We start from the raw sequence: 13129 nt of genomic DNA, 5'->3' as shown, positions 1-13129 counted from the left end.
AGCTTCTAATACTCACTAAGAATGATCAAAAGATCTCACATGTAGGGAATTCTAAACCATGTTATAAAATGATGATTTAGAATTATCTGTGGGTTTTAATTACCTATGGTAAGCACTGCGGCAGGGACAAATTATCAGTGCCATAATTTTGAACAAATGCATGCATGAATATACGAACCAAATGAAACTTACCCAAAAATGTATCTGCCAGAATGATGGATTGTGATGATAAGGCTGCTCGGAAACCCTTACTTTCAGAAGGAATAATAGTTGACTGGCACACAAATGCTCCTACCAGATTCGTGTAATCATCTGACCCTGCCACCATTTCCTTTACTGTAAAGTCTGTTATATTGTTGGTACAGAGAGCCAACTTCTTCCCCTAGGTAAACAAAGTCAGAAAGACGTTTTTACTGAAGATAAGTCTCTAAACTAGATCTCAGCTACCTAGTGATTCTAGCAGAGCATTGGCTCCCTCCTCACCATAATCCTGATTTTAGGGATCTGGTGTGGGAGCTCAGGCACCAGTATTTTTTAAAAGCTCTTGGGTGCTCGGTCACTTCAGTCATGTCTGACTCTTTATGACCCTATAAACTATAGTCCACCAGGCTCCTCGGTCCATAGGATTCTTGAAGCAAGAACACTGGAGTGGGTTGCCATGTCCTCTCCAGGGAATATTCCTGACTCAGGAATCAGACTTGCATCTCCTGCATTGCAGGCAGATTCTTTACCCAATTCCAATGTACAACCAGGGTTGAAAATCTGACATTCTAATGAATACAGTGATTCAAGGTTGCACTACTCCCCCAACTACAGACTTCATTTGTGTTGGATGAAAGCCATTTGACTTAAGGAAATATAAGTCATCTATGAAATCTTCAATTCTTCAGACAATAATACAAACAAAGGGATCAGAAAACTGCTGGTGAAAGTTTTAATACCAAGAAAAAAACTTGCTCTTCCTTCTCCTGAATAGGCCTGTGTGTGACAAAAGTATTGTCAAGTCTAAAAAAGAAAACATAAAAGTCAGGACAACATCTAAATTCTAAATAGTTGGTCACTATAAGTATTTTTATTCACTTACTCTTAGACTCAATGATGTGGATCTGCTCAAGTTCACAGTATGCTGAAGGGAATACAGGAGCTTACTTTTTTAATCATTTGGAGGATAGTTATAAAACTGGGAAGACTTTAATTTTTTTAATATAGTATGTTTAATTATATTATAGTTCCACTAAAAAGCACTTTAGCTTACTCTATAATTTCTGTGAAGAAATGTATAAAGAAAAACAGAAACACTATTTTACTTGTCTTAGATGTAGAATGTGCACAGATGGGCATAAAGAACAGAGGTTTCTCTTTCTTAATGCAGCTAGCAATCTTAACCTATAAAATATTTTCTCTCCACCAAGCCTGCTCACCACAACACAGGTGCAATATATTTTTACCAGGCTTAAATTAAATCAAGAGAAACAAAGAAAAAGAGCAGAGAGAAACTACTGAGGAAAGGAATAAGAAAATAACAGTAAAAGAATTAGAATGAAAAGGAAAGAAAGAGGAAGAAGACCAAAGAGAGAAGACAAAAGCTAAGACAGTGGTAATACAGGAAGAAGATTGAGAAGAAGTGTGATATATTGGGTTGGCCAAATAGTTTTACAGAAAACGCTGGTAAAACTTTTCAGCCAACCCAATATAATGGAATTAATCTTATTCATTGCTTTACACAGAATTTAACACAATAGGTATTTAACATATAATTATATATTCAGTGAACTTATTGACTAATCAAGTGAGTGTGCTGGATTGCCCCATGTAAAATCAGGACAGGACAAATGTCATACCATGTAAAAATGTATAGATCTTTCTGCTTGAAAACCTTTGTAGTCATGAGATCTCTTTTTATTTCCTTTGTACAAAGTTTGGCACAGCAGTTCATAATGAAGACTATAGGAGTTAATAAGGGAATAGATATGGAGAAAATGACTTATTATACTTTCAACTTAGCTAAGGGTGAATACATACATCCCAACTCCAACCTTGTATACCCACAAAATTATTGGATGCAGAGTCCTGTAACTCTCCCCTTACCAGTATCAATTAACGTTCTACTTCCTTCCCAGAGAAAATTAAATCCCATAATTTATTAGCAGAGGCTACCTCATCAACTGACACTTACCCCCTGGTTATTTCCATTTTGGTTTTGGACAAACTTCCCCTGAAAAGTCTTTTTTCTTTTTAACACAAACTTGACCAGAAAAGAAACAGTAAAACTTTCTCAAACCTTAACTTTCTGCTAAAGAAATAGGTGGGAATGACAAGCGTGACCCACCTTTACAAAAATGAAAGATCCTCAAAGCCCTTACACCATAGCTTCAAGCTTCGGGGGTTCAACTGACTGGGTAAGTGCTTTGACGAACTGAGAACCAGACAAGGATGCTCCTAGTGGAGAAAACTGCCAACATGCTAGAAGGCAACAAAGGATTTAAGCTGTCAAAGCTCACTTTCTGACATTTGGTTGTTAGTTTCCATAGAGATTTTATTGGTCCACCAATACAGAAAACAACTCAATTAGAGCTGAAATCTAGCCCCATCTCACCTTACCAGAACTCACCTCATGCCCACATAAACTGATATTGAAGAAATGGAAGTACTTTGTTCCTTTGGAGGTAAAGCTGGGACCGTTCATTAAGGAGCCCACACTGCTGAGGTTGCTGAAGTCATAATGCAAACTTTGGTTTTCTTTTTCATGGTAGAAAAAGCAGTCACTGTAGCACACTGAGTGGTCCTTTGACCATAAACATTAAGAAATGTAAAACAAAACAAAGCAAAAACAATATGGCAGGAAAGAAAGCATTAGCTGCTATGAAAGAAAAAAGTATTTCTAAAAGTTCTAGGTTTAAAAACTATTTCAGTAGTTTTGTTTTAGTCATGGCATATTTTACCACTCTAATATAGAAAATTTCTAAACTCTGGATTTCTCTAAGCAAAGTTCAGAAGAGTTAGAATTTTTTAAAGAGAGAAGTTATTCTTCGTTTCTTGTGGAAAGGTATTTTTAATCAATAGCCAAACTGTCCTGTCATGCCAGTTCAAACAGACATTAAACTATTTTTTACTTCACTCAAAATATAGCATCAGTCTTTGCCCTTAAAATGTTACAAGATACTCTTGCTGTTCTCCACATACACCTACAGCCTACCTGTAGAGAGGCAGCTTACTTGTTCTGCCTTATGGAATATACAAGAAATCACTTTTAATATTTTGGGAAGGTATTCTTATTTGGATGTTCTTCTTAATATTCTATGTCCCCAGTAATTATCACTTTCAAGACACTAGTTAAGCACTCAATAGATGCAAGGCAAGGTAAAATAAGGAAGGGAATTTAAAAAGCCATTTATAAATATAAATTAGAAACATTAAGAAAAACCTTTGAGTTTGTCTATTAAAATATGCTTTCCTGGGGATAACTGAAATACAGACCCACTTACCTGAGTGCTTCTACTCCCAGGCCCACATGGAATACAAGCCTCCTTGCCATAGACCTGATGTATGGACAGGTAGGTGTCAGGTGGACACTCCATGCACTGGTTGGTTTCTTTCTCAATGTAGTGGCCTGGGGGGCAGGGGACACACGATGAGCCCGACTGTTCAGAACCAAGGGCACAGGCACGGCATGAGGACGCCACCCCATCAACTGCATTAGTGGCAGTGATAGAATAAATCTTCACCATGTCATTGATGAACCGTCTATTCTAAAAAGAGAGCAGAAAGTAATGACTTCTGCCTTGGCACTCAGTTGTACAACCAGATTGTTTTATGTTCATATCACCAAAATAACTAAGCAAAGTATTCCAACCTAGCAGTTTATAACTGACAGTAGATTAATAGTACTCCTATTTGGTACTTTTCTTTTTTCAAATTATTAAGACTTAACACTAGAAGCTAATTTTCATGATTATGGAGTTCCAGGAATTTTGCCACAATCACCATGAGATTATATCATAATTGGTAAAAATTTAGGCATATGTATAGACTTGGAAGAACCAATATGATTAAGCAAAAAGAGCAACCTTATCTCCCATCACTGTTTATTCTGATATAGTCTAAATATCATGATAAACATGTTTATAATGATGTTTACAGTGTGGTAAGGTGAAAAAGACTAGGATCAGGGATGAAAAAGTCCTTACCTAAACACTAACTGTGTGACATTGATGCAACCGCATCAGTTCTTTGGGTCTCCTCTCCCTCTTTAGCACTTTCCTTAACCAACACACTCTGACTTCTACTGGATACACAACAGAGAGTAAAAACCTGGATCTTACTAATACTTTTCCTTCTTGTGACACTGAGTCAATTAAGGCCTAGTTTTCATCAGGCAGTGAGCACCACTGTATCAGTAGAGCGCAGCTTCTTAAAGGCTTTTTGTCTGAGGCAAAGACAAAAGGGAGGCCAGGAAGTCTTCTATAGCATGTTCACACCCCACAAGCTGGGACTCTGAACTCTCATAAAACACAGCTGGAGTCAAGTGAAACCTGAGGAACAGGTTCCTCAATGAAAGCCTAAAGAGAAAAGAGGGAATGCTCTCCATCTGCCACCATAGGGTTAAGGCAGCTTCTTAAACAGTTATTTACCTTATTCCCACCCTCGGAAGGTCATGATGATGGACATCTACAACAATAACATGTACTTAAAGCATATGAAGGAAAATACTTACAAGAGGATTAAGGTCTATTCTATTTTAGCAGAAAGTAAAAGAGAATAGTTGTGTGTGTTAACCCAACAACATGTACATATACAGTCTTCAAGCTATAGAAGGTGACAGTCATGACCTTGAAGTAACAAACCAATACCAAGAAATGGCATCCAAGCAAATGAAAGATCATTCAGATGAAGAGGATGAAAGTTACCAGCCTTCCTGAAGGCTCAGAAAGCTTTACAAGTAAGTTTTTAAATAACTACAAAGTAAGATTTTCTTCCTCTTAAACTTTTAACAGCTATATTTATTCAAAGTGTAGAGCAATTCTAAGATACGTTGTTATTCCATTTCATAGCCTTGCTCTGAAAACACAAATAAATATGTGTGTATATATATATCATTTTATACCAGTCTACTCATAACCAAATGATTGATTCCACATCAGTAAAAAGCTAAATCTTTTCCTAGAGTAGATTTCAGTCAGCACTTTGTTTAAATCTCCATAAGGAGTATTCATCTTTGCTCTTTTTTAAGTGCTTGAAACTTACATCTTGACCCTGATTGGTCCTCTGGAATGCCCACGTAAATGTAAATGTGGCATTCTTGAAGATGACATGGGTATAAGCTTGTTTTTCTTTGGTTCCACCCCATGACTCCACCACATTCGTACTTTTTCTATTAATATCCTAAAATATAGTAGAAAATATATATATATAAGAAAGCACAAATTCAGTATGAATATACATGTATATACATCACAATCCTATGTTTGTATTTACAGTAACCCTATAGGGTTCGTGAATATTTATCTGCAGGGCATGTAAGCCTACAATTCTCAAAACCAAGTCTACACAAGCACTGACTAGCTTAGTAATTACAATGTATCAACCACATTGCCAATATAACCTGAAAGAGATCTCAAATCAGTATGTTTAAGGAGTTATTCTTTTGTGAGAAGGGATTGGTACATGTGTATATGTGTGTGACTCTAGCATAGGAAATACACATAAGGAAAAAGAAAACAAATTTCTCAAACTTCTGACAGCAAACTTCTAGGATCCTCATAAAACAACAATGTTATCTTTCCATTTTTTTTTTTTCCCTTGAGGGATTTGATAGATGACTCTTACACGGGAATTCTAAATTCTCCCTGAATTATATTTGCAATTTACAGTGCAGATTAGCTAGAACGTTATTTTATGTTCATGCAATCTTCTTTTGTTTATATTTGAATTCTAAAAAGATGAGTCTGTGTTACATTTTGTTTCTGATTTCCTTAAGCTAAATTCAATATTTAGAATATTATATGAATGTGACATTCCATCCAATATTATGTCATTAACATGGTCAGAAAGGAAATGTATTAAGTAAAGTAAGTAATGTAACACACATTTAATTTATTTGAAATGAAAAACTGGACTAATTCTGAATTTTCTAATTAGTCTTCCCTGCAGAAATTCTAAAAGATGACTTAGGAATTTGGATAGGCTTCTTTTAGTTATCCGAGATGTTGATAAAACAATGGCATGAGCTCAAGACATCTCTCTTTCTTTCTACGATGCAAGGGCAAGCTTTGACAACAAACATGTTATAAAGCAATCAGGTATGCTATAAAGATATGTGTCTTGAGTTCACACCACAGATAAGAATAACAGAGTATGCTTGTCACACATTACACAATTTCTCACATTACCAAACAACCAAATAGTCACACATGCCACTTCCAAAAAGGATCTCATAACATACTGATAGTGATTTGTTAAACACCTTATGGATGTTTATTTCAATAATAAAAGGAATATTAGTTTTGCACCTTACCCTTGCAAAACACTACATGATTTTCAAAGCATTTTGATATGTTATTTAGGTGATGAAATCTCAAAAACTCTTGTGCAGAAATCAAATCACAGAGTAAAGAAAACTAACAGATCCTGCTATGAGCTAAAAATGCTTAAGATTGATTTTCCAAAATAAATATTAGTATGTATGATCCTTACCCTAAGGAATGCTTGATCAACTGAGAGAGACAAATAATGAATACATTCACATAATTAAAATAGGGTTTTCTCAAAAGGCTTTAGGAGCACACTGGAGAGAGTGGTTAACTTTACTTAAAGGAATAAGAAAAAGCTTCCCAGAAAGGTGAGGTTTGAGCTGCCGTTGAAGTACTGTGTGAATGGGAGTTCACCAGACAAAAAAGAAAGTCATGCTAGCTTAGTGTGTGCCAAGACATATGAAATGAAAAAGGACAGAGTGTTCCACTAACAAATCCAGGGTGTTTAAGCGGGGCTGAGTAGTAACAGTAGTTTGGTAACAGAGGCTGGGCAAAGAGTACAAAAAGCCATATAGATGCCAAACTAGGGAATTTTAAGTGTATTTATAAGCTATTGGTTCTCTAGCTTTATTTATTTATTAGAACCAACCTCAAGGCTTGCTAAAATACAGAATGCTGGGCCCTATCACCAGAGTTTCTCAGTAAGACTAGTGTAGGGCTCAGAAATTTGCATTTCTAACAAGTACCCTGGTGATGCTAGTCCAGGAACCACACTTTGAGAACCACTGCCACAGGCAATAAAAAGCCCCTAAAGGTGAGGGCTGCCTCTACTATTGTCTTTATGTTTATAAAGATAATTTTGACAGCAAAATTGACAGGATGAAGGTAAGAAAAATAGATAACAGACTACTGTTGAGAGATAATAGGAATCTGAATTTCAGTCATGGCGCTAAGTATGAATAGGAACTGACAGATTGACAAAATGAGGAGGGAGACCTGAGAGAACTGAAGACGTCTTAGATATTTATGGATGTGTTGAAGATTAGTCATCATCTTCTTTTACTTCCATCATGAGTTAATACTTAAATCTCCACATATCTTGTATATCATGCAAGAAACTGTTAAACAGACTATTAACTAGCTACTAAAGGACTGTTGGGAAAAAAAATTGTGTCATTGATGTCACCACTTAATGATAACACTGAAGTCTTAGCCAAAAACCTTCTAATACCTGCATGAAGTCTTAGTAAATTTTGTGTTGCTACTTTTTCTCAAGCTATTAGATGAGATTTATAGGACATCTAGGGAAAAAATTGGCAAAGTTATGACATGTACCTAATAAAATCCTTTGTCTGCATGTATTAATCTAACAAGGAAGAGTATTATTTTTCCCAATGCTCTCCACCTCCATTATTTTGTACTCTTACTTATTAATACATGCTTTTCCCTCATGATGGTTTAAATTGCTGAGTGGTTACTAGGGCAGAATTTTCACTTCTGTTAGTGGCAGATTTTTTGAAGGAATCTTCTACAGGATTAATATTTCCTGACTTCTGTCACCCATACCTCATTACTAATCTCTCTCCATGAGGAATGAGTGCTTTGTAGACTTCACAACTCTTAGTGAGTTCTTTAGACATTTTTTAATGTTTTTGGAAGACTCTAAAAATGGGAAGAATGGGATTCTTATCCCAGTTTGTATAAATAAGTTCACACTTGAAAGAGAATGCTAAGCCTAGAAATATACCTCTGAAAGCCACTCTTTCACTTACCACCATGAAGTACAGAACACAGTCAGCTGAACAGAGGGTCTCAAAAACAAATGTTATTCTTCCCAGTTCAGAACCCATGGCTCCAGTCATCGATGTTGGTGGCCTATTTAACAGATTAAAATTACAATACTTATAGCATATTCTAAGTACAATCTGGAAAAAATTAAGTCACTTTATTCATTAGGCTGAAAGCTATGCTCTTCTCTCTCCCTAGTCTACTGCTGCACGGAGTCTACAAAACCACAGCGATATGCTCAGACCTCCTGGGATAAATGCCACCACATAGACTATAGCAAGAAAAAAACTCCTATTAGGAAATTCAACATGGAGGGCTAAAGCAAATTGGAAATTTGTAACATACTAATTACTAGTATGTACTATAGTACATTCTATATGTACTATACATATAGAACTGCGAAAAAACAATAAACCAAAAGATTCTCCTGCAAATGTCTTAGACTACTATCTCTGAATTAAGCATCCAGAGTCGTAGTTTTCATAATATTTGGATAGAGTATTTTTTAAAACTTTCAGCTCCATCTAACTAATATACAATTAACAATTACAGTTCCCTAATCGCTGATTCTATAGATACTCTTAAATATTATCCTACTCAGCTTGCTGTTTGCTAAGTACATCACAGTATTATAATAATACATTTTATAAAAGCAGTCCTGCTTCATCTATTTCTGTTGGGAAACAGGCATGAGGATTCTTACAGAAGGGAATCAGAATTGGTTTTCCTTACTTAAATCCTGGGATATGCAAATTTAAGATCAGGTAATCATTATCAGAACCTCCAGCCCCACTCTGGATGTGATCTCCAGCCACCTCCCAACCTAGAAAAGATAAAGGTTATCAGCAAAAACTCCATGAATCATTTCCAACAATCTTTGTATATAAGGCCACAAAAAAAGAATTCCCTATTTTTTAATTCCAGTTGTAAATTGCATGTAGATGTAGATGCGCAGATACCAATAAAGACATTGCATATTATTCTTCAGGAAGAACCAAGTAATGCATATTTTTGCATCAAAGTTACTTAATGGTAAAACTAACAACAGTCTTCTCAATGAAGCATGATTTTTTTAAAACTAGAACAGATGGTTTTTATCCAGTTTAATACACTAAGAAAAAAAATCCTAGTCTTCAGTTAACCAATGAGAAATAGAAACTTCAAATTACTTAATGAAGATGTGGGGTCTGGAGTTCTTTCTTAGAGTTTGTTGTATTATTGTTCCCTAATTTAACACCTGTTCACATTCACTTACTTATTCATGCACTGAACTGGTTGAGTCTCATGAACCACAATACACATTAGGGAAAGGAAGCCAAGACTGGTCCACCCTCACTATGAAATCAGTAGAATATAAGAGACACAGCTAAGAACAGTCAAAAGTATGGGGTAATATGTGCTCACAGAATGTGATGGGAGTCTGCCCTCTGCAAAGAAACAATCGGCATGCCATGGGCTGAAATGGCCACAATAAAATGAAAGGAGATGCAGCCCCCCAAATACCATCAAACAAGGTTTTTAATTAATGGCAAAACTTATTAATTAATGGCAAATCTTTGCAAGAGGAAACAAATATATCCCATGTTTGAACACTGGCTGTTACTACACGTTTTATTATATCGCCTGCCAAAAAAACATATATTGAAGTTCCAACCCCCCGTACTCATGAACAGACCTGATTTGGAAACAGAGACTTGGTAGATATAATCAAGTTAAGATGAGGTCATTAGGGGGAGGCTTATTCTAATATGACTGGTGTCCTTATGAGAAGAGGGAAATTTAGACACAGACACTCAGGAAGAACACCATGTAAACACACAGAGACACAGAGACCCAAGGAGAAGACAGTCACATGAAGATGGAGACAGAAACTGGAGTTATGCTGCCACAAGTCAGGGAATGCCTGGAGCCACTAGAAGTTAGAAGCGGCAAGCAAGAGTCTTCCCAGAGAACTTTCGGCAGGAACGTGGCCCTGCCAGTTCTGGGGTTTCAAACTTCTAGTCTCCAGAGCTGCAACAGTGTAAATTTCTGTGGTCTTAGAAAGAAAGAAAGAGAAGTTGCTCAGTCATGTCCGACTCTTTGCAACCCTATGGACTATAGCCTACCAAGCTCCTCCATCCACAGAATTTTCCAGGCAAGAGTACCAGAGTCGGTTGCCATTTCCTTCTCCAAAGGATCTTCCTGACCCAGGGATCAAACCCAGGTTTCCTGCAGTGCAGGTAAACACTTTACTTTTTGAGCTACCAGGGAAGACCTGGTCTGCTGCTGCTGCTGCTGCTAAGTCACTTCAGTCGTGTCCGACTCTGTGTGACCCCATAGACGGAAGCCCACCAGGCTCCCCACTCCGGGTTTCAAACTTCTAGCCTCCAGAGGTGCAAGGGTGTAAATTTCTATGGTCTTAAACCCCCCAGTTTGTGATACAGTCTTGCAGAACTTTTGTATTTTGCTTTTTCCCTCAGAATGAATCCCACATTTTTCATGTTTCTACACACAATTTCTATTTTGAGTTATTTTTTATGTTTTTAGAAATCACATTTATATTTATTGTAAAATTTTGAAAGCTACAGAAAAATTTAAAGATGAAAACTAAAATTATTTATAAACTCACCACCCAGAAAAAATCTACTGTTAACATTCTGAGGTGTTTTTCACTATCTTTTTGATGCATACATGGTTTTACATAACTAAAATCATATTGCTGATGACATTTTGTTTCATACTTTTATACACTAACATTATTACATAAGCATTTTTAGGTCTAAATGGTTCACCAACATGCTAATGACTGAGTTGATAGTTTATCATGTAGACAGCTATAACTAATCCTCATAATGTAAGAAATCACTCCCACTACAGGATTTACCTCCTGCTGACCATACACCCCACTCCAGTGCTCTTGTCTGGAAAAATTCCATGGACGGAGGAGCCTGGTAGGCTGCAGTCCATGGGGTCACTAAGAGTCAGACATGACTGAGCGACTTCACTTTCACTTTTCACCTTCATGCATTGGAGAAGGAAATGGCAGCCCACTGCAGCGTTCTTGCCTGGAGAATCCCAGGGACGGGGGAGCCTGGTGCGCTGCCGTCTTTGGGTTCACACAGAGTCAGACACGACTGAAGTGACTTAGCAGCAGCAGCAGCAGACCATACATCCAGTGTAACCATTTGGATTGTTTTAGCTTTTTTTAGCTAGTTTAAATGACACTATAATTAATATATTTTTGGTAAAGCTTTTCTATATTTTTCTAGAAAAGAATCCCAATAAAAGATCTGAGAGAGTGAATTCCTAGGTAGGTTGATAAGGAGTTGGGTCTCTCAAAGACGAAGGCATCCAGGGTCCTAGAGAGGAGAAAGGGGTCTGGGGCTCTCAAGGAGGAGATAGGGGTCTGGCGATCTCAAGGAGGAGAAAAGGACAAATGTTTTTTTCTTTAACCCAGAGCTGATGACTGCACAACAAAACAACTCATCCTGCTCAAGGATATGTTTCTCCTTAAACTCTGTACCAATGATTACATAACAACAATGTATCCTGCTTGAGGACATGTTTCTTCTGGAGAGTTCAGTTCAGTCACTCAGTCGTGTCTGACTCTTTGCAACCCCATGACCACACCACGTCAGGCCTCCCTGTCCATCACCAACTCCCAGAGTTCACCCAAACTCATGTCCATTGAGTCAGTGATGCCATCCAAACATCTCATCCTCTGTCAACCCCTTCTCCTTCTGCCCTCAATCTTTCCCAGCATCAGAATCTTTTCAAAGGAGTCAGCTCTTCGCATGAGGTGGCCAAAGTATTGGAGTTTCAGCTTCAGCATTAGTCCTTCCAATTAATATTCCAGACTGATTTCCTTTAGGAAGGACTGGTTGGATCTCCTTGCAGTCCAAGGGACTCTCAAGAGTTTTCTCCAACACCACAGCTCAAAAGCATCAATTCTTCCATGCTCTGCTTTCTTTATAGTCCAACTCTCACATCCATACATAACCACTGGAAAAACCATAGCTTTGATTAGACGGACCTTTGTTGACAAAGTAATGTCTCTGTTTTTCAATGTGCTGTCTAGGTTGGTCATAACTTTCTTTACAAGGACCATTATATCTACTACTGTGGACAGGAATCCCTTAGAAGAAATGGAGTAGCCATCATGGTCAACAAAAGTCCGAAATGCAGTACTTGGATGCAATCTTAAAAATGACAGAATGATTTCTGTTCGTTTCCAAGGCAAACCATTCAATATTACAGTAATCCAAGTCTATGCCCCAACCAGTAATGCTGAAGAAGCCGAAGTTGAACAGTTCTATGAAGACTTACAAGACCTTTTAGAACTAACACCCAAAAAAGATGTCCTTTTCATTATAGGGGACTGGAATGCAAAAGTAGGAAGTCAAGAAACACCTGGAGTAACAGGCAAATTTGGCCTTGGAGCACGGAATGAAGCAGGGCAAAGGCTAATAGAGTTTTGCCAAGAGAACGCACTGGTCATAGCAAACACCCTCTTTCAACAACACAAGAGAAGACTCTACACATGGACATCACCAGATGGTCAATACCGAAATCAGATTGATTATATTCTTTGCAGCCAAAGATGGAGAAGCTGTATACAGTTAGCAAAAACAAGACCAGGAGCTGACTGTGGCTCAGATCATGAACTCCTTATTGCCAAATTCAGACTGAAATTGAAGAAAGTAGGGAAAACCACTAGACCATTCAGATATGACCTAAATCAAATCCCTTATGATTATAGAGTGGAAGTAAGAAATAGATTTAAGGGTCTAGATCTGATAGATAGAGTGCCTGATGAACTCTGGACGGAGGTTCGTGACATTGTACAGGAGACAGGGACCAAGACCATCCCCATGGAAAAGAAATGCAAAAAA

General features: G+C 37.4%; 1 protein-coding gene across 7 annotated transcripts in view; it reads right to left on the bottom strand.

Moving 5' to 3' along the window:
* Nucleotides 1-13129, bottom strand: part of ELAPOR2 (endosome-lysosome associated apoptosis and autophagy regulator family member 2) — a 233610-nt gene that overhangs the window by 32037 nt on the left and 188444 nt on the right. For 6 of the 7 annotated variants that reach the window (XR_016036919.1, XR_016036917.1, XR_016036920.1 and 3 more), the window contains 6 exons: nucleotides 8991-9081; nucleotides 8243-8345; nucleotides 5245-5382; nucleotides 3486-3749; nucleotides 2612-2785; nucleotides 193-382 (listed from right to left, as the gene is read on the bottom strand). Coding sequence is in view for 1 of the 7 variants with exons in the window: in XM_055420627.2 (XP_055276602.2) it covers nucleotides 193-382; nucleotides 2612-2785; nucleotides 3486-3749; nucleotides 5245-5382; nucleotides 8243-8345; nucleotides 8991-9081 (960 nt within the window). In the remaining 6 variants the exon portion in view is untranslated. The remainder of the gene's footprint in view (nucleotides 1-192; nucleotides 383-2611; nucleotides 2786-3485; nucleotides 3750-5244; nucleotides 5383-8242; nucleotides 8346-8990; nucleotides 9082-13129) is intronic. The other variant, XR_016036918.1, reaches the window with a different exon arrangement.

This window comes from Moschus berezovskii, chromosome 3, assembly GCF_049115385.1.
Source record: "Moschus berezovskii isolate FMDL1 chromosome 3, NW_MosBer_1.0, whole genome shotgun sequence".
NCBI classification, from domain to species: domain Eukaryota; kingdom Metazoa; phylum Chordata; class Mammalia; order Artiodactyla; family Moschidae; genus Moschus; species Moschus berezovskii.
Note: the sequence above shows the minus strand (reverse complement) of the source record. Positions and strands in the feature narration are given on the sequence as shown.